The sequence below is a fragment of the Ochotona curzoniae genome, unplaced genomic scaffold, assembly GCF_017591425.1.
Source record: "Ochotona curzoniae isolate NIBS_2020 unplaced genomic scaffold, NIBS_Ocur_1.0 scaffold_3890, whole genome shotgun sequence".
Classification (NCBI taxonomy): Eukaryota; Metazoa; Chordata; class Mammalia; order Lagomorpha; family Ochotonidae; genus Ochotona; species Ochotona curzoniae.
Window position 1 is genome coordinate 12,457,498 of NW_024467115.1, and position 22,330 is coordinate 12,479,827.

At 40.5% G+C, this 22,330-nt stretch overlaps 1 protein-coding gene across 1 annotated transcript in view; it reads right to left on the reverse strand.

Moving 5' to 3' along the window:
• Window positions 1-469: 469 nt before the first annotated feature.
• The window catches only part of EPB41L2 (erythrocyte membrane protein band 4.1 like 2), a 205,214-nt gene continuing 183,353 nt past the window's right edge, over window positions 470-22,330 (reverse strand). The window contains exons 20-24 of the mRNA XM_040965558.1: window positions 21,803-21,901; window positions 20,013-20,093; window positions 15,428-15,536; window positions 2,948-2,951; window positions 470-1,710 (exon numbers count right to left, since the gene is read on the reverse strand). Coding sequence (XP_040821492.1) covers window positions 15,429-15,536; window positions 20,013-20,093; window positions 21,803-21,901 — 288 coding nt within the window. The 3' untranslated portion in view covers window positions 470-1,710; window positions 2,948-2,951; window position 15,428. The remainder of the gene's footprint in view (window positions 1,711-2,947; window positions 2,952-15,427; window positions 15,537-20,012; window positions 20,094-21,802; window positions 21,902-22,330) is intronic.

A 22,330-nucleotide genomic window follows, 5' to 3' on the forward strand; every position in this document is an offset into this window, starting at 1 on the left:
TTCCACGCTGTTGTCATCATTTCAAACCAGTGATGCTAGCAGGACCATCAGATTACAGAGTTAACAAAAGACTTTAAAACTGCCAGTTCTGGGCCCCACACAAAAATCTTTGCCTTTCATGTGTCAGGATCCCTTATGGGCGCCAGTTCGTGTACCTAGCTGCTCCACTTCCCATCCAGCTCCCTGTTTGTGGCCTGGGAAAGCAGTCCAGGACGGCACAAAACCTTGGGAACTATACCCGTGTGGGAGACCCAGAAGAAGCTCCTGGCTCCTGGCTTTGGAACAGCTCAGCTCTTCCAAGTGTTGCAGCCACTTGGAGAGTGAATCAGTGGATGGAAGATCTATTTTATCCTTCTCTCTGTAAATCGGACTTTCTAATAAAACTAAATAAATCTTTTTCTAAAAAGCTGCCACTTTCTATCGCTTGAATATATGCTTTTCACCTTTATAAAAAGAGAAGCAGCAAAACTGGAGAATAAACAAACTTTATTTTATAACAGTATCACAGAAGGCAAAATACCATTTAATACAACTTGAAGCTACTATAAATCTAATCTGGCTTTGTAATTATACATAGGGTTCAAAGCAAAGGAGAAAAATGATCAATGCAGTTAATAAGTCCCTATATCTGATCTCTGGTGTCAGCTTAAATGGTATAGCTTTCCTGTCGCCAACAAGAAAAAAAAAAACACCCCAGCCTCTCTTCTCCCTCTCCCAGCATCACCATCCTCAAACCTACACGAATCAAACCATCTGAAAGAGACAGACCTGTTCAACAACAAAAGGTCAGTTTACATGTGGACAAGGTGGTTTAATACATAGCAAGTGCTCTACCCAATGGAAAAGTGTAATTCGGAATGTGTTAAGGAAGCACTAAGGTTTTAAGCTGCCTGAATCTTTTAGTGGAAGGGAGGCAACAGTGTTGTCTTTCTCCTCCCTCCTGTACTGGAATGCTGTCGAAGAGCATGTAGCTGAGCAGCACTGGCACCTGGCATGATGGGGTTTCTAAACACAGCGCACGGTCAGCGACCGTCTGTATTATTCTCCAGTCTGGAGATTCTCTGACTTTTCACTAGAAGTAAAAAGTCACAGGACTGGAAAGTCAAAGGAGTCCAATACCAAAAAAAAAAAAAAAAAAGACCTAGTGAAGTTCTCAAACATTAGAAAATTTTCAAGATCTAAGAAATGTTTTTATTCTGTATTAATATTTTCTCAGACAGTATATTTACTACAACCTGAAAAATCTGTAAATATTTACTGTAAGCATTCAATGAAAAAAAAAAAAAAGCCTGGAAGAAGAAAAACGGCTATCTAAGTTAGTCAGTTTCCTTTCCGCACAACAGCACCTGTTCAAGTGAACAGCACCCTACCAGCTCGGGCTGGCTTTGTTCACTGTCATTGGATCAAAATGAATCACAAAAAGCAGGTAGCTGTACACAAAGTAAACAGGAAACAGACAAAAACTTCAATTAAAAAAAGAACCGAGAATATTTAGAAGTGGTTATAAAACAAAACAATAATATTAAAATGCATGGGAATAGGATAGACCAGAGCTGTTAAGGTAAGGTTTGGTGTTGGCAGTTTGATCCTTCAAGCTGCTGGTCATTGTTACCAGGTGTAGCACATATTTGCTGGAATAGTGGTGTGGCATTAAGACTCAGAGTGGTCCAAATTCTTCACAAGCATGAATGCTGTTTAATAAATGACTTCCTAGGAAAGAAAAAGAGGCAAGGTTTAAACATTTCAAGAACAGAGACTTAAACAAAAACTTTTAAGCAATGTTCATCATGTTTCCAGTTACATAATCAGCTGTTCTCTACTTGGTTCCACAGTAAATGATACTGAGTACAAGTCACGCAGAAAAGGACATTCTAAACACAATGGCCTTGAAGCATCTGGGAGGGACACTTAGAAACAACAGCAGGTGAGAGTATGTGGCAAAACAACTGGCAAAATGCAAAGAAGATTCATGTCATATAGTAATTCTTCCCCTCAGATATCTTAGTTTCCAGCTGCAATTAATTAGAGTTAACCGTGGTTCACATATATTAAGTAGAATACATCAGAAATAACCAATTCCTAAGTTTTATATTGTGGGCTCTTCTGAGTAGCACGATGGAATCTTGTGCTATCCCAGCCAGCCTGCCTCTCTCACTGATGAGTCATTCCTCTGTGCAGCATACCCACAAATGCCATCCACCAGTTCATCAGTTAGCAGCCACCTCAGTTACCTAGCAGACACAGTACCATGCTTCTTGCGTTCATTAAACCCAATAATGGCTCAAACCCACAAGAGTCCTGATGTTGGGAGCTTGGCTATGGCCAAGAAGCCACAAAGTGCTTCCTTAAAATGAAAAGGTGACATGAAAAACTCTAAAATGGGGCTCAGTACTAACTATGGCTCAGGTAGAACCAGGGGTTTCAGAGCATATCCCCTGAAGATAAAGGAAAACTGCTGTACTAATCCAACACAGAAATCCATGTGGAGTACAAAGCAATACTTAAGGAGTTAGCAAGCCACAGTGCACTTGGACTTCACTTAACAGTCCTTCAGATGTGAGAACAGAATAAAGAGGCATAAAAGCGTAAAAGTACATAGTGTTATGTGTGGAAAAGAGGAAGAAGTAAATTAGAAACAAACAGTAAAGAAATGGATATTATTAAAGAATTCCTACAGTATGTAATGGATCATAAGGTAAGAAGTGTTAGGTCTATTCTTTACCACTAGCCTAAGAGGAATGAACTTGATCTAATAGATTAAAAAAAATCAGAAAGAATATTAAGAAGCAAGACCATTTGGAAGTCCACTGCCATGTTCCTAAGCAGAGTACAAGAGCCAGAGAACAAAAAAGGCAACTGAAAAAGCACAGCGATGGCCAGGTCAGGCAGGCTTATAAGGTCAGGAAAGAGGTTAAAGATGGTTTCTCCTTTGGATTTAAGGCATGGCCTGACTTGTGTTAAACACGTCACTACGGCTTCACTGTGGGGAATAGGTAGAAAGCAGACGGTGGGTGCAGGCAGAAAACACTAGGCCACAGGTGGAGGAAATGACAAGTGTCAAGTATTACTGTGAGATGGCAACCACCCAGATTGGAATCACCGTTAAAGAAATCAAATGAAAGAGGAATGTGTGCGGCACTGCTGAGAAGAATCCAAGTGTAGCATCTGTGGAAGAATCCGAGAGGGCCTTGGAGTCTGCGACCTCAGAAAGGGAGGAACAGAGAGAAAATAATCCATTCAAAGTCTTGGAAAATAGCACATAATTACAGGGGACAGTGGAGAACAGTAATTAATTTACTTTTCAAGCGATACTGGACCCGAGTTAATTAGAATGTATACTTTTAGTTAGAAGAGATTAAGTCTTGTGTTAATGGAAAACCTCCTTACCATTCAGATTTATCACAGATAATATTATAGCCACTTGATTAATCAGGACAGACTGATTAATCAACTGCATGTTTTTCAGCTCTCAGTCTGCCTTAGGCTATTTCACTATTCCTTGGTACTTCTACTTGATTCAAGGGAAGGAAAAGAAATCAATGGCAAAATAGTCTTTTTTCAGGGAGTAATTACAAAAGGAAAAGGGGAGCAGTAAATAGGAAGGGATACAACTATCAATCAAATTGGAGTTGGGAGTAACAGGAGACCTTCCTTAATGAAACCTGCTGTGGCTATTGCTCCGGAAAGGGCTGGTGTTTCTGCTGGCTTCATTTAGGGAATACGCATTGTTTGTTGAACACAGATGCTATTTTGCCTAGTGTAGGCTATCGAAAACAAACCCTTGATATAATCAGAAGGCTTGATGTTACAAAGTAGGACTGGGGTCACTATTTCTTTAACTTTTTTTCACTAAAAATTATAATAAATCACATTTTAAAGGAAAGCTAAATTTAAACTTGATTCAATGTGTTACAGGAAACTATATATACTATATAAACAGAAATTGTCGGATACAGGTCTTGAACTCAAAAATGTCTAACAATATATAGAAAGACAGTCATTTCCATATAAACGAAAATATTTCCATTTACTCACAAAACACTAGAATTTACATTAAATTATCTTTCTGGTAGTAAATACTTTGTAGTAAATATAATTTATATAACATATACATTATTGAGGATATATGACTTTTACCCATAGAAGTCTGGGCATCTTTATAATCCATGGGCAGTAATTACAATTCTTTTTACCTTTACAGCATCCTAAAGTTTACCTTGAGTTTGGCTAAGATTTTAGTATATAGATTACACTTCTTGGTGAGGTAGGCCCAAATGCTCATCTCATGTTTTCATTTGCATATTGTAGCATCCCATAGCTAACCTACACAAAGTAGGGAACCATTTCCTCTACTTCAGTGACAATGTGTAGCCTGTGCTGCCCTATTTGGGCTGATGTGAGAATAGGTCAAGATGGTTCAACTTGATCTAATCAATATCTAGTCCTATATCTAAGTCCCTTCAGGAAACATTCCAGCTGTGTTCCTTGCCTACGCCCGCACAGAAGACTCAGCACTACTTGGCTTTCCCAGTGTACCTGATGGTCAGTAGCAAAATAAAGTGGAGTTCATGTGTGGACATTCTATAATTTCATCTGAAAACCATAATTTTGATTCCCAGAGCCAAGGGACTCACTTATGAGTGGGAGTGTATTACTTTAGTAACCACTTTACAAGCATTTGACAGAAACCAGTACAAATGATCTTACAATGGCTTCAATAAAAACATGCAATGTGGTTTCTACCCAAAATAATCCAAGCAAGGAAATTCCTTCTGTAACTACTATAGAGCAGTAATAGAATTAGATTTAAAGAAAAATATTTGTTCAGTTATTTATTTGAAAGGCAGAAATAGAGACAGAGTAATTCATTCCACAAATGGCTGCCATAGCCAGGAGCCCAGAACTTGCCCAGGACTCCCACATGGGGGAGGGGCAGAAGCACTTAGGCATCTGCTGCTGCTTCCCCAGGCTATACATAAAGCAGGGAGCTGGGGCAGAAGCACAGAAGCCAGACTTGAACCAACACTCTGATATGAACCGCCAGCATTGTAAGAGGCAGATCTGCTAAGCCACAATAATAGCTCCCCATTTCAAAAATAATAATGAAGTAGTTAGTAAGAGGTAATGCAATTACTTTCTAAATAAAAATGAGGTCCAGCTACTCAGGGGTACGGTTTAATCTGAAATGTTATAGATTGAGTTATTTCTAATGCCAAACTATTTTTTCATTCTTTGGTTCTCAATCTGTGTACTTGATTTTAAACTTCTAAGCAGAATCTCCCATCAATTCTAAGAATCTTAGAGATTCTGCAAACATGCCAAATTTCCATCTAGCTATTCCAGGAAATCAATTATTAAACTGCTTATACTGGCACTGTGTGGCACAAGTGTGGGCTGAGACACTGGAGGTTGCTGAATCTCTTTTGGGGATCACAGAGCCAAAACAATATGCATAGGTACACCTGGCCATTGTGAGCCCTGTGAGCCTGTTACAATCACCACAGGTGCAACAATAATGAGGAGGAAACCAAGGAACAGCTTAGCACCAAAGTGTGCTGGACATCACTTGGGGGAGGGAAGGGAGAAGAAGGGAGTGTGTGTGTGCTGCAGGAGGGGAAGACAGAGAGAAAGCCAGTGTAGGCCCCAGTCTCCCAAGGATTAACTAACTCCACAGCACAGCTTGTTTCTCAAGGGTGTAACAGGAAAGGCAATCATGGCCTGATACATTTAGCCTGTGGCTTGACTGCAATCTCCTTCCTTCCTGCTTCCCCTTGTTGCATGTCCTTGGGGGAGCTTAGGTGTGGCTTAGCAATCTCCTTCCTTCCTGCTTCCCCTTGTTGCATGTCCTTGGGGGAGCTTAGGTGTGGCTTAACCATTGGGAGGATCCTGGGAGGGGCCAAGCAGACTATAAAAGATGCAGCTTGACTTCAAATAAACGGCATTCGGCATTCTCCTCACACGAATGACCCACTGTGTGTTGTGTGTTGTCTGTCTTGTCTGTCTCATAACCCTAGTCCCTCCGCTCGACTTGGAGCTTGGGGTACGTGGCGACGCGGGCGTTGCCAACAAGCCAGCTCTCACTGATTGGCTTCACTCCCCCAAGTCCACAGAGGCTGTCTTCAGCCTGCGCCAAAGCTGGGAAGCAGAAATGCAATCGCATCCTCCCAGGTTGAGTGGCAGGGAGCCACTTCTTTACCACCACTGCTTCCCAGGATCTGCACTACAAGCAAGCTGGAATCGGGAGCAGCGCGTGGGTACCAACCAGAGGTTCTCCTATGCGGAACTGCTTTCACATCTCTGTGAACACAGCATTAATCCCATTTTCACCATTACTTTAGCCCGCAGATCTGTTTAAGTTGTCACAGCCCGAGTTCATTTTTCTTTCCTCTTTGCTTGACTATCTGTAGCTATGATATCCTGGAAGGTCTCTAATTTCTCTCAGAAACTTGTTTTCCCAAATCTCTAAAACTACAACTGAGATTCATGAGGCTGGTTGGAATTTTGCCCTAAACCAGTAATGTCTTTTTTGGTTTATTCTGCCAGGTCAAAACTTGTGAGAATTTAAACTGCATGCATTCTACAAAAAAATCTGAAAGCTTCCTTTAAATAATCAATGGACTACAGTCAAGTTACACTCTACATTTTATTCTAGAGAAGCTTTTGTTCAGAAGCTAGGCAGTGACTGGAAAACATTCTTCTGTAGCATCAGAGCTTAAAAAGAACCAGGTACAAAATCTTTATCTTTTAGTATCTCTGAATCACAAATGAACATAATCTGAGTTTGTGCTCTGCTTTTTTTCCCCGATAGAATAAGGTTAGTAGGATCAAAAGACTCTAGATGCACCTTCCCTATCTACCAACATGTCCTGTTAAATCACAGTATCACTCTGAAGAAAACTGTCCCTGACCACACATTCTCTCTCATACACATGCATACACAATCTTAAATTTATGGTGTCACATTAATTGAAGCGTTTTCTCCTACTTCATCCTGAATACCCTCCACAGATTAGCACTTTCCAAGAGAAACACAACACGGCAGCAGGAATGCGGACCATGTAAGTATTTCACATTTCCTAGAAGTCACATCTTGAAAGTAAAACATGTATATTTAATTTTAGTACAGTCTACTTAACCAACTATGCATCTAAATAATTACTTCAGTCAGCAATTAATGGAAAAAATAGAGCATTCACCCTTTTTGCTTACATTTTTAAAATTCATAGGCATTTTATATTGTCAACACATTTCAATTTGGACTAGTCACACATCAAGTGCTCCAGGGCCTCATGTGGACTAGATAGCACATTGGAGAGAGCAGATCCAGATTCTCCATTGCTCAAATACTAAGTATGACTATTGTGATGTCTGAGAGCCGAGGAGCTTTGGGGCTTTAATCCTCAGGAGAGGAGGAGGGTCTTGAGGACAAACTGCAGCTGCCCCCTGTCACACACGCTGTCATAGCAAAATCCCCTTCTATGCCAGCTACAGCATTTACCTGTTTAAACAATTATCTCTGAAATGTATAGCAGAAATGTTTTTGAGACAAATGACCCTAGACCCAGCTTTCCACATGAATGGCATTCCATAATTCCTGCATGTAAGTAAGCGATCCGTGGCAAATGCACTTAATTTAACCTCTAGAAACCTTTACTTACTCATAAAAAAGGAAGGGAGGGGACTTTTTTTAAATGCCCTTGAACAAGGTAACTAAGTCATAACCACGCACTGCCAGGTCTTGAGCACAGGTGGGAATGACAACACACAGGAGTGAGGCGGCTGGGTGTCAGGGGCCTCAGCACGAGCCCCCGCACACAGCTGGGACGGGGCTCTTCCCTGGGCTAAGGGTGGCTCCCACTTAGCTTCAGCATCAGAGCCTTGAAGGAAAACAGGAACAATGTTGTCAGAGCTTCAAATTTTTTTAAAAGTGCTGGATAGAGTCCAACTTTAAGTATTAATAGTTCAAACAAATATAAAAACGCAGTATTCAAGAAGGAAAAAAATTCTAGTCATGGACTACATGTCTCCAATTTGTCATTTTGTCTAACTTCCAGCCTGCTTTTTGGTGGGTGCCATTTTTCATCTTTTATAATAGTGAAAGATTGGGGAGAGGAATACAGCAAATTTTACTGTGAGGTTAAGAATGCTTACAAATCTGATTCTTCAAAAAAAAAAAAAAAAAAAGGAGGGAGAACCCAGCACAATAGCCTAGTGGCTAAAGTCCTCTCCTTGCATGCCCCAGGATTCTAGTTCTAATCCTGGCAGCTCCACTTCCCATCCAGTTCCCTACTTGCAGCCTGGAAAAGCAGCAGAGGATGGCCCAAAGTTTGGGGTTTCTGCACCTGTGTTGGAGACCTGGATGAAGCTCCTGGCTCCTGATCGGCTCAGCTCCAGCCGTTGCTGCTGTTTGGGGAGTGAATCAACAGGTGGAAGATCTTCCTCTCTGTCTATTCTCCTCTCTGTATATCTGACTTTCCAATAAATCTTATTTAAAAAAGGAAAAATCTGAATAGAAAAATGCACCAAGGACAGAAATTAGCAAGTCATAGAAGCCTAAGTCAAAAGTTGTATCCTCAGTCTTATCAGCTACAAAAAAACAAAACAACACAAAACTAAACTAAGCTAAAGCTAAATCCAAAATGATCTCCCTCCTTATTTGAAAAGGAGGGAGATAGAAGATGGACAAATGTACTTTTCTAACTGGATTGGCAAAGATGTTTAAATGTCTTCCTGCAGTTAGCATTCACAAGATGTGGGGAAACACACACTCACACACTGCTGGTGGCAGGGTAAATGTGCCCAATTTTACAGGAGGGCAGTTTGGCAGCATGTCAAAGACGTGTGGTGACAACTCTTAATTTCTCAAGATATTTGCCTTTTACAAACAGGAAGACTAACACAGTTATGTACACAGAAGTATAATCTTTGCAGCTAATCCCTGACTGTGAAAACTGAGAATCAATTAATTAATTAGGTGTCATTTAAAAAAAATCATTAGGCAGCTACTCAACGTTGAAAAATGGTGAGGTAATGACAAGGAAAGATACTTACAACATACTCTAAAGCAGACAAAAAACCACCACAGAACATATAACAGAATTGCCATACAAGCCTTTATAAATAGAGGTGTGTACACACACACACACACAGTGAAAGGTGATTACTTATCTGCTGGGAGCAGAAGACACACATTTCCCAGTCCTTCACACATATACACACACAGCATCTTAAGGGTGTGTGGTTGATGGACAGCTGCATCCCATATCAGAGTGCCTGGGTTCGATTCCTGGACCACTCTCCATCCAGCTTCCTACTAACACACTATGTGGGAAGGCGACAGTGGTGGCCCCGGGGCTTGGATCCTCTCCACTTGCACATGAAGACTGAACTGAGTTCCTGGTTCCCAGAAATCTGAGTGACCCAGTGGATGGGAGCTCTGCATTTTTTCTCTTCTCACAATCCTCAACAATAATTTTAACAATAATTTTTAAAAGTTGCAGCCTCTTTCATACTATGCCCTCTACGCAGCATAGTTTCATCTGAAAAATATTAACGACTTTATGCCAGAGCAAACCCTGAGGGATGAGTGACTAAACGTGCTAATGGATGTAAAACAGTGGCATCCAGTATATCTTTTATTGAAAAGTTCGAATATACTGAAACTGACACATGGATAGCACCTGCTGCATTTCTGAAGGTTAAGTTTAGAAGAGTGATAGCATTTTAGAATGAAAACTGGCCATGTCTGGAGATCACTAAACCTAAACTTTTTTTTTTTTAAATTCCTCTATAGAAGAAGTCTTCATTTTAGGTGTGATTAAACTGTATTGAAAACTAAGCCATAACGTGCCCATTGTGATTAACACAACTAGGTAAATGGAATAAAGTAACAATACCTTTGGCTCATCTGAAAAATTCCTGCCTCCTGAACTGGAAACTGCTATCTGAACATCAATAGGTACATGTTTGTTTAAAGGACAGGTTGGGGGCCAGAGTAGCAAGCTATGCCACAGCCTACAGTGCTAACATCCCACATGGGCAAAAGTTCAAATCCTAGCTGCTCCATTTGTGTTCTAGTTCACTTCTAATGCATCTGGATAAGCAGTGGATGGTGGCCAAGGTGCCTGGGCAATGGGAAAAGCTTCTGGCTCCAGCCTGGCTCAGCCTCAGCCACTGCAGTCATTTGGGAAGCGAACCAGTAGATGAAGATCTCTCTCTCTCTTTCAAGCAAACAAATACTTTAAAAATAAAGGCAAGAGTGATGTTCGTCAGTGTTCACATGCTACCGTGGAGCTCAAGATCAGTTCTGAGCTCAATTCACCCAACCTCAAACTGGTCAGATAATACTAATTTTCTCTTAGACACATGAGCTCAGTGCTTTGCAATGTTAAACCTAAGTCTGACTTTGAAACAGTAGTATGGACATATTATCTTGTTTAGAAACTGATATTTGTACCCATATAATGATACAGATAAAAAAAAAAAAACTCTACTCATTTTAGAGTTGTTATTGTGGAATGGGGGCTGAGACTCGGAGTATGTCCAAGAGGCAAGGGCATGACAGACTCACCAGGTTTGGGTAATTGCAGCACTAGCAGTGAGTCTTATCAACTACAGCTTTGTCATTACTATGAATTTTCTATGAACTTTAAGAAAACTACTCATGTGCACAAATTTTAAAATGTTTACATCAAAATCAGCTTTCAATCCATTTTCCATGAATGCTTTGAAAATCATTTACATAGGTTTCAGTACTATCCGGTTTCAGGCAGCAAGCGGGGAGTCTTGGGACATCTCCCCCACAGAGACGGGGAGGCACAACACTCCATGATTCTAGTATGGGTGCCAGGACCAAATTCTTCGTCCAAGCCAGAAGAAACCTGAGTGTAACATGTCATTCTCCTATACTCATCTACCTCTTCAAGTCACTAACTTTCATATTCTCATGCCAACAAACATCAAGTTAAAATGCTTTACCTTCTGACCACCTCTCAGAAACACCCGGCGAGTACTCCACAGCTTTCAGGAACAGCCCAGTCTCTTTGGTTTATCCTAGAAGACTTTAGGTATAGGTCTCTGCCCTGACCCTTCCACCCTCATCCTTTCTAACACTCTCATTTCAGAATCCGGCAATCCAGCTGACTTGATTTTGCACAATTCCTGGAATGTCAGGGTCAAGGCTCCTGGTCCTTTCTAAACTGGCCTCCATTTCTCCTTCCTTCCTTGTTAATTCCTACTCTCTGTGAGCAGGAGTGAAAAGCTAGAAACTCCCTCTTGTGTTACTAATGAGTCAATGCATTTAATATTTCCCTGATAAACCTTACGGCCTAAATGCATGCAATGGGAGGCCCAGGCTAGCTATATAAAGGATAGTAAGATGAGTGGCTGGATGAGCAGCTGCTCCTCCTCCTGTCATCCTGGGCTGCTTGCTGTTTCCAGGTGAAAAGGTGAAAAGCAGACCTGCTCTGTTCTTCCCTGTCCCAGGAGTCTGGGGGACTCATTGGAGGGCAGGTTCTGGAGGTCATGGTGTGAAGCTGAGTCAGTCCTGTGACCTTCTCTTACGATTTATTCTTTCTGGGGTCACATGGAACACAGCACCACGCCTGGATCCCTGTGCCTCCTGACAGTATCCCAGTAGTGACAAGGTCAGTAATACTTTGCATCCATCTGCGGCAATTTGGGATTGCCCAGCAGGAAGGAGTGGTCCTTTAACGGACATAAAGAAGTCACAAAGAGGCAGCAAAGCACTCCTGAGATGTGCATGTTCTTTTAAAAGAGCTTGCATTTAGCTCCTCTCTGCCTCCCAGTTGGCTAACACTGCTGAGAAAGGCTGACTTGGGAGGTTCCTCCTCTTCAGACTGTTCTTTGACCATTTTTGTTTGTTCCCTCCTCCCTACTCACTAAGAGTTGATCAAAAACTGAGAGATATTCCCAAAGGCAAGGTCAGGTCAAGGTGGCAGTTTCCATGCTGGAGAAAGGGAGCTGTGGCAGACACATTACAGAGAGCTCTTTTCTGGCATTCAGACACAGTCCTAGTCCTGCTCCCTACCTTGGCCCACTAGCCGCCTCTGCAGCATCCTGCAAGATTGCCAGAAGGGAGCCAACGCAGTGGCAACACTCTCATCCTCACTCTGACAGTCACCAGCAAATTGTTTTCAAGGGTAAACTGCAGCCAGTAGGCGGTGGAGATGCCCAAGTGACTGAGACACAGAGGTGAGTCCTAATCATTCTCAGCTTTTAAACTCCAACCTCACTTCTCAAGTAACAGGTTACATTTATGATAGCTGAACTGCCCCATTTAGTTCTTGTATAGCTCTCTGTTTCTTTTGGGAGCGTGATCATATTCACAATAGCTAACCTGTTACTATTCCCACTGGCCTTCCTACAGCACGTCCTAGAGGAGGAAAACGGACAGCATTTATTCATCTCTGAACCCACAATGCCTAGTCCCCCACCCAAGCACACGGGCACTCATTATAATATTTTTTTCATTGGTTGAACGAATCTCCACATTTACCTAGTCTACACACCTTCCCTGTAAGGTAACACTTTGACTTCCTAAACACAGCTAATAAGGCTGCTCAAAGAGTCTTCAAAATGAGTAAATTTCAAAAGCTGTACGTATATAACTGAGTATGCCACTGCAAAAATGAACGTAAGATTCCAGGAATTACATAAAAACTTGTCAGTGCAGGAGTGTAGTCTAGCAGTTAAAACACAGGTTAACATGTCCCTTTATCAGAGTTCATGGGTTTGATACCCACACCGGCTTCAGAATTCAGCCTCCTGCTAAACAGACCCTTGGAGGCAAGAGTGACAGCTCAAATAACTGGGTTCCTGCCATAATACGCAGAAACCCAAACTGCATTCCTAGCAAAGAGCTTTGGCCTAGCATAGTACTGTACATCGTGGGTGTTGGGAAGGGAACCAGCAGATGGGAGCTGTCAACCTCTTAAGGAAAAAAAAAAAGACTGAAAAAGGAAATTATTTGTCTAAACTCAATTTCCTCATTTGTTATCTATATCCTTACAATACAGAAACATTTTTGTGTTGAGAAAGGCTTACTCTCTCACCTGATGTCATCTAGTTTAATATTAGACACAATTAGAATATAGCACTCATTCTTCTGAATTCCGGGTAAGAATGCTCTCAGCCTTCCATACATCATCCACATGTTTCATTCAGGAAACATATCTCAATAACAAAAAAGATTACTGCTCACATAAAACAGAGCACATTCATTCAGAAAACAGTCATTTTTATTCTTGATAAATTTTTAAATTTTTTGCTTTCAGGCCCATTATACAGTCTTGAAGACAGTATCTAAAATATGAGCAATGAAGTGGCAAGATATAAGGTTATTATAGATGATCAGTTACCTCTGTCTATACTAGAAACAGCTGAAAAAGATTAGATCTCTAAAGGTTAAAAATTACATAATGTTATTGAGAGACATTAAAGAAGACATACACAAGTGAGACATGTGCAATGAAGGAAGGCTTAATACCAAATACCTAATTATCTCTCTACTAAGCTAGAGTAGATGAAAGTCCCATTAAAAACATCATAAGATTTAACCTTACAACCTTCCACTCTGATTTTGAAATTTATGTGGGATCAGAAGAGCCAAGAGTCAAGAGAAAGAACACAATCGATGGATGAGTGGGTAGGAGGATAACAGCAGCCAGATATCAAGACACACCATAAAGCTGCAGTAATTAAGACTGTGTGTCCCTGGAGCAGGGACGCATGGACCAGTAACAGCAGCATGCTAGAAACAACCACACACAGTATAAACTTGTTAGGAGCCTCGTAGGTTCAAGGGAACATGATGGACTCTTCAACAAACAGTCCTGGGATCCTGGCTACTTATAGAACAGACAGATCACTGTTTCTCATCAAACAAAAAAAAAAGCAATTCCAATGGTAAGCACTGATGAAGAACCAGAAGTAGATGGACCAATGGAATAAAAAGATACCTTTTAAACTGGTTCAAAAATTTGAGTTTATATAGTGTTTCTATAACATAAGTTCTTCTGAAGTTGCCAAAGAGCCTTCAAATGTTCAGATTTCAAATCCTGTTTGTACCAAAATAAGCTTACCCTTTAATTACATTTTTTAATTGTTTTTTTTTATACAATTTAGTTGGTGGTGGGCTTTCCCCTCCCCCTTCACAAACTCTGAAAGCATTCATTTCTATGAAAAGTAATGCTAAAGTTTCTAGGGGGGAAATATCTTTAGTACCACAGAAAAAGCCCAAGTCATAAAGATACAGCGTGTGCAGTTTAGTTAGATTAATTATATTCAGCTTTACTAATAATGAAAGACAAACTACATACCTGAAGATATTTGCAACATACAATACTGAAGAACTAATAGCTAGAATCTATCAGGAATTAGTTCAAAAAGGAAGACTAACCAACCAAAAAAAGAAAGAAAAAACAACAAGCGAGGCAAATGTGTATTTTACAGAAATGCTGACTCTCCCAGCACTAAACACAGAGTTGGTCACATGCTTTTTGAGGTATGTTCTGCCAAACTGCATTCTGGAAAATACTACTAATTTACACAGCAACAAATAAATTTACTTTCCCCCTACAACTTGCCCAACGTTGGTCAAAAACATAAAATTGGCCAAATTCGTACATGAAGTCTTGTTTGGTGGGTTTTTAATTTGTTTATTCTTAATTTAAGATTTGTGTGGTTTTCCTAATCCTCTGCCATGTTTTTTATTTTTTTTTGCTTCTACAACAATGTTTAAATGTCCTTAATGATACATTCAATTTTTTAATATATTTAGAATATTAATCCTTTGCCATGCACATTAAATTTTATAATTTACTCTTTACTTTCATTTTTGTGGATTTGACTAAACTTTTCAAGTTTTCCATAGTCATCACAACCTTTTTCTTTAGGGCGTCATTCTGTGGCCATCTTCCTACTACCTTATCTTCAAAAAGATCTCACCTAAATTAGTTACACAGGTTCCTCAGTCACGGTAAACATTCATGTAATATATACCAATGGATTTAATACAGAGTAAATCAACAGACAAATGTCTACTATTGTAGCCGCTTAAGCAATCAGGTGATTGACACCACATATCTGCCAGCCCACAGAGTTTATAATAATATAAACTTACGTAGACAGATGTGGGGAGAGTCATAGTTTGAAAAACAAAGGTAACAGGAATCTCCAAAAACTTAATGGAAACATATATTAGACTCTGCGTGGATTTCAAAGTTGGTTTTTGTTTTTTCTTTTTCCTTTTTTTTTTTTTCACACACAAAAAAATTTGTTCTTCTCATTCCACTGTTCCAAGAATAGTTTAGTGGGCCCTCACATGGATATAAAATTAAGTGACAGAGAAGGAGACCAGCTACAACCTTGTTTGACAGTCTTCCACCGGCGACACAGGTTGTCTTACCTTACTCCTCTTCTTCCTCTGCCAGCTCTGTCTCCTTGTGCACCACCACTCTCGTCACGGCCATGTCAGGGTGCTGCTCTCTGGCTTCCCTGATGGCCTGAGCCAGGGCCTGCCAGGGGAGGAAAGCACAGGGGTGAGCTGGAACAGATCGTACGCAGGACGGCCTCACACATGCCCACGCCTCAGCTGGGCTTCAGCTTTACGATGACAAGGTCTTACATCTTCTCATGAGAAAACAGGATCTGAAAAGGGGGTCACTATTCTTTTTGTTTGTTTGTTTTCCCAAATTTGTTTCTCCACTTCATGTTCAAATCACATACTTGGAAAAGAATCATGTGAGCTCTGAATTCTCGGCTTTACTCAGTGAAATTTGGAAAACACAAGTCTTTTCTGTGCTTGAATATTCTTGCTTGTACCATAAGAGTTAAATTTGCAATGATCATGTTAAGGTTTGCTGTATGAGTTGATGTGATGATGTCAAGCAGCAGTACAATGCCTGATGTTTCACCCTAGTCACCACCTCACTGCCAGGAACTCGAAGCAAAAGGACCAGAATTTGCTCATCTCTGCCCTCTTAGCTTCTCAGTAATTGTCCAAACTGAAACATCCGCTAAGCCAAAATTTTGCATGAGAAAGAACTGTGAACTTCTAGGGCACTGTGACATTATGATTCTCATAAACTGTTTGGCTTTTATCCACAGTGTCTGGCTTATAACTTTCTTTTTCCTAATATGGATTAACAGTTCTAATCTTCCCCAATTTTCTTTTTTTTTTTTTTGCTAACCCATCTTGCCAGGTACATCCAAAGATCCTCCTCATAGTTCAGTGGTCCTGTCCTTAGCATGGAAGGAGACATCTGTACAAGGAGGACCGGAAAAATCTGCATGGACAGGACTGGCTAATGTCTCTACCCTGGCCATTGGCAATCATGCATATGAAACCTCTGAATCCTTGGGGCAAGGTGTGGAGAGCTGCCAGATGGACGAGATGCCTAGAGAGGGTATGAATGCTCTGAGTCCCTTCTCCCATACCTCACCCTGTATCTTCTGGAAAGCTCATTTGCATTTTTGTGGTGTTATATGACAATCACCAAATGTGTTTCCCTGAGTTCTGTCAGTCATTTAAGAATGGTATGTGACCTGAAAAAGGTGGTAAGGACAGACCTGCTGATCAGAACTTAAGATTAACAAACTGTGGCCTGTGATTGGCATCTAATGTGGGGGCTCAGGTCCCAGCCTCTGCAATTGGAGGATATCTCCTAGCAGACAGTGTAGGACTGAAGTGGACTGGAGCACACCTGCTGATGTCTGCTGTAAAACAGTCACTTGTTTAGATGGCTGGGTGGGTGTGTGCATGTGAAAACTCCACATATATCTGGCATCAAAAGGGATTTGTGTTTTGAGTGCACACTAGAAGATACCAAATACAAAGTTCTTACTTGGTTACACCAACAGAGGTACAGATCTCAAAGTGCAAAGAAACTAATGTGAAAACAAGGCAAGCTAAAGAACTGAGACAGTCACCTTTCGATTCTACATCCGGGCTCTAAAGCTTACAGTTCAAGGTTACTGGGTCTTTCTCAAGGCCATGCAGCTAATGGGGAGCAGACTCCAGTGCTAACCTCGGGGGTTCTTGGCAATTTTTTCTGCACCAGGTGGGAAGAAGGCAGTATTCTCCTGTTTTATCCAAGAGTAACTGTATGGAACTACTGTGACAAAAAGAAACATTCTATTTTTCAGGAGAGAAATTGGCTTTTCTTGTTCATTTTGCTTAAGAGGTTTGGGGTATTCAAATTGGTTTTAAAAATTCACCACAGCACAACACTCAAAGTCTAGGAAAGAATTCTAAAACAGAAAAGAAATTCTACTATGCTAGGGAACATCACTAGCTCATATGGAAATCATGCATTTGAAACCAGCCATTCAATTCTTCTTACACTCTGTCTCTGGCCCAAAGAACCAGTTGCTTATCAGCTGTAGGTTACTAACCAACCCTGAGTCTCATTCTGCAGAAAAGGCAAAGCTACCAAAAACCAGGAGAACCGTTAGAATCATCTTCACACATGTAGAGTTTGTCATAATTCCTTTCATTCCACAAGATGAAACTAAATATTGTTCATATTAGTTCACTGGGACAAAAACAAGGACAAAATAACATTTAATCCAAATGAGAAACTGTTTTATTAGAAAGAACACTTTGAGGAGTAACTATAATATAATTTATAATATAATAAATTATAAATAAACTAATATAATTTATTTCTTTCTGGGATGGAGCTGAGTTATGGTCAAGTCAGTGTTAATCTGCAGAGCAGGTTTCTATAAATCATGCCTCTTTGATCTGCCAACACCAACAAGATTGTTTTCTGTCTTTACCAGCTGAAGGTTTCCTACCTCTCAGGAAGCAAGGAAGTGAAAAAGAAGTCAATGACTCTAAGGCACTACACAATCGGCAGCATTTTTGACAGGGGGTGATTCCCTCATTTATTTTCAAAGCTTATGAATTCCCTACAGGATTAAAGAAAAAAGTGAACCCATAATGAGTTCCTAGAGACAACTACACCAGAATTTATTTAAAACAGCTTTGCTATCTTACAATTAAACATGTAATAGTTAAATCTTACTATCTTTATCTGCATACCTGACCTTGACTTTGCAAAGGGTGAGATGGGACATTACACAAAAGAGGTGCGGTAACATCAAGATTTATGTTTTAGAGTTAGGGATAGTTAGTGAGGTAGCCTAGTGGCTAAAGTCCTCGCCTTCTCTGCCCAGGAATCCCATATGGGTGCCGGTTTGTATTCCAGTTGTTCCACTTCCCATCCAGCTCCCTGCCTGTGGTCTGGGAAAGCAGCCGAGGACGGCATCAAAATCCTTGGGACCCTGCACCTACGTGGGAGACCTGGAAGAAGCTCCTGGGTCCTGGCTTCAGATTAGCTCAGCTCTGGCCAATGAGGCCACTTAGGGAGTGATCCAGCAGATGGAAGATCTTTCTCTCTCTCTCTCCTTCTCTCTGTAAATCTGCCTTTCCAATAAAAATACATAAATCTTAAAAAAAAAAGAGTTTCTAATAGATATTTGTATTTATAGATACTTTGCTTTTGCTACTTACTTGACTGTTTCTTGAATACCTAACTTGTAGAAGCAGTTTGATGTGAGTTGATTTTTCAGTCAAAACAGGCCAAATGGCAAAACAAACAAAAAACATAAACCCTCAGATTGTTCCCAGTGAAAAGCATGAAAATGTCTATGTTCAATGGGGAGACAGAAGAGAAGAAAAAAAACAGCTGGTGGAACACTGTGATTTGTACTTTCCACCATGCCAAAGACTGTGTGTGACCCTGTCCAGCACCGAGTAGAAATCCAACAAAGCTTGAAGAGTATGAGTCCCAGAGAGAAGCAATAGGAATTTGCTTTGCTCCAGATTCAGCCCAGGTCATTCCTGGCTGTCCCAGTGAATAGCAGCAGAATCAATCTTCTACGTGTGAAGCTGGAGGCATGGTTTGGAGGTAATTCATTTTCCATGGTAAGCAACAAGTAGTCATCTACTAGGAAAGTAAAAATTCAGAGTCTAGGCAACTCTTTCATTTCTTCCAAATAATGCAAAATACACTATTCAAATGTGTAAGTAACACTATTCTTACAAAAGTAAAAGAAAAAAAAGTGAAGGAGGTAGGGTAATTTTCTTTTAGGCATAAGGAAAATTCTCTTTCCATTGGTCACACGGAGGAAGGGTTTTTCTAATGAGGCATTTTGTTCTATAAAACTCTCTTTACTGAGCTCAATATTGTGTTTAAAGCTTTGTAACAATCATTTGCTCCTACTGCCCAACTGAGAAGGTCAATTGAACATTTTTTCCTCTTTCTTTCATGTTGTCGTAAAAGGAAAACAGCTTGGGCTCCTTTAAAGCTGTGTTAAAATCATTCAGGAAAAAAATCTCATCATTACCAGGGACTGCAGTTTGAAATGAAGATTGCTCTCCCAAGCCCCAGTGCTTCCATTTACCACCTGCTTGAAGCATGTACTCCAGCAAACCCAACAGCAGGACGGGAGCATGCTTCTTTTAAAACACTGCAGAAAACTGATATGAATTTTTACTTTGTAAGAGACATTGGATTTCCCACTCACTCCAACAACCCTAATGATAGTATTAGGGAAAAACCTCATAGTAAATAGTCCAACTTTTCCAATGCTTATAAAAAATATTTGAAAACATCTTAAAAACAGGCATAAGTCAAATTTATTGTTTTCAGGTTTTGGAAGCCACAGTCATGTTAAAATATTTGAAGAGCTTTCTTTCAACTAAGTTGTCCATATGAACATCTATTGCTTGCCAAACACTCTGCAGATGATCTTAGCCAAAAGTACATGTTGAGCCAGTGGACACAGTCAGAAGGCTAAAGTTCATTCCAACTCTAAATTATAAAGGCTGAAGAAGTGCATGCAAGCTGTAAAATATCTTCACACTGTGCTTAGCAGTTGGACATCGTCCAGGAGGTTCTAAGACAGGGTTGATCCTGGGATGCTAACATAACTCAGAAGACACATACACCATCATTTTCAGAACAAGGACCTGAGATCTTTACCTGATCATGATCAATATCTGCATCTCCTGTGATCACAATGCGTTTCTCAATTCTGGTTTCAGATATTCCGCCTTTTACAGTCTGAAGGTCATAACAGGAGAAGGGGAAAAAAAGACAGCAATCACCAAAATGTGTTTTGGAAGTCATGGAGAGGACAGCTAGGAGCCTACCCACCCAGACTTCTGATCATCCAAGCAGCGGAAAACTAATGTTACAGAAGCTGTCTCTGCTTGTAAGTTCAGCAGAGAATCCTATTAGCATTATAGCATTCACAGATATTCCTCAACTAATAGCATCTCTAAAACTAATCTATCAACATTCAGGTGACATTAACATGGGAAAAATGCTTTAGTGCAAGCAGTTCCAAGGGATAGTCTGTTGTAATTTCTAAGTTTCTTGATACTTAGCTGGCCACACATTGAAAAAAGAGAATAGAAAGTAGCTCTTCCATATTTGCAAAAATACAAAGATCTCTAGCAATTTGGGTATATGATTTAAGTTTGGGAAACAATTACGCTTGTTATTGCTTGATTCTGCTCATACGATTTGAGTGATTTTGTTCATTTAATTTGGTGTAACGAATGTTTCAAAAGAATTTGGATTTGTTTTAAATTAGGGAAGATAGCAGAGATTTTCATTAAATATTTGCTTTTAATTATAGCTTTAGTACCCACTCATGCATGTGGACTTGGAACACGGCAGCTTAAGGGCTTGGATAGAACTTCTGGGTTAGGTGCCCAACAGCTGATTGGCTAGTATATGCTGAGCAGATCTGACAGCATCTACCTGTGACCTTCTGAAGACGCAATGAGTGAACAGTACGAGGTCCTGATAAGACACACAGTCAACCTTTACAATTCCGACCAATTTATAATCCAAGACACAAGTAAGAGAATTTTACTCTTCGAAAATAGGCTTATTGTAGCTTCAATAACTGATACACTTCAAAGGGAGCAGTAATAATACGTCCTGTATTTATGCAGCACTTTTTAAATCTACAAAGCTTTTTACTTTTTAAAATAAAAAAAAATTTAATTTTAAATTTTAAATTTCTGAAACACGGGGTGGGGATATATACATCCATACCTGGTATAAAAGGATACATTCAAAGCCTGTAAGCACTCATCAGCTGTAAAGTCAGAGAAAAAGGAAACGCTGCAAAATAAGGCTGCATTAGAAATCCAGCAAGTCTAGTAGGCACCATGATCCCCGGGAATCCCCGTGAAACACTGCCCGGGTTTCCACGGTTCCCTGGTGGGAACACAGCGTTTACCCTTGTAACAAGTCCCACAGTGTGAGCGCTGCTGCAGGGGCCCAGGGCCCACAGCAGTCCTCTGGTACGAAACATTTAGACACCGGGAAAATGCTCCAAGTAAAGATAACACTAGCTCACGTAAACAAGGACATTTTTGCATTATTTAACAACTTAACTGAAAATTCTGAATGACACTTTTTCAGGCAAGCTGGCTTAATAGAAGCAGCACCATTTTTGTAAATTTGTTTTTTTATAAATGATACATTTTATAATTTTATTCTCTCTAGTCTGGTAGCTATCTTAAATATAGTTATCCACAGCATATTTTTACCCCCTTGTACTGTTCAAAATAACAGTTTGGTTGGAACACATTTGCCAGTAGAGACTGATTTCTTGACTATTTGGATAAAGGCATTTTTATTCCACTAGTACCATCTGTGTACTGCTTGGAAATAGGAACATGAACAAAGCTACAAACCAGAAAACACCTTGTCTGCAATGAGCCACCTTTTCCCAGCCTTTGAGACTGCTTTACCTTGGTAATGTGTGTGGTGGTTGTTGTCGACACCGACTCAGACGTGATGGTTTGTGCAGTCAGCAACGTGCCTGAATCACCACCAGCTCCGCCATCAATCTTCACAGAGTCAGAGGAAAAATACAAGGTTATGCTTAACTTCTGTCATGTTGTCAGAAGACCCCACCCCATTGAGCATGCATCCATCCAAACTCTGCACGGTTGGCAGACCATGCTATCTGCCTGCCGTCGGCATGTCTGCAGTGGTAATTCACTGTCCAGGAGAGTGGCTGGCATTACAACAGAGCAGAGGCCAGAGGCTAAATGTACATGGAGAAGCAAAGTCTGCAGGAAGAGAAAAAAAGAATAACGGAAGCAGAAAGCGGACTGAAAGCTGCACCAGTGTCAAGAAGGAATTTATCTGAGGGACAGGTGCAGAGGCGAGGGAAAAACCCCTAGACAACGAGGCCGAGAAGTTTCCACAGTCATCAGGAATGCCAAGCTTGTGGTTGTTCTAGCACAGGTAGGTAAAAACAGATGAACACTTTC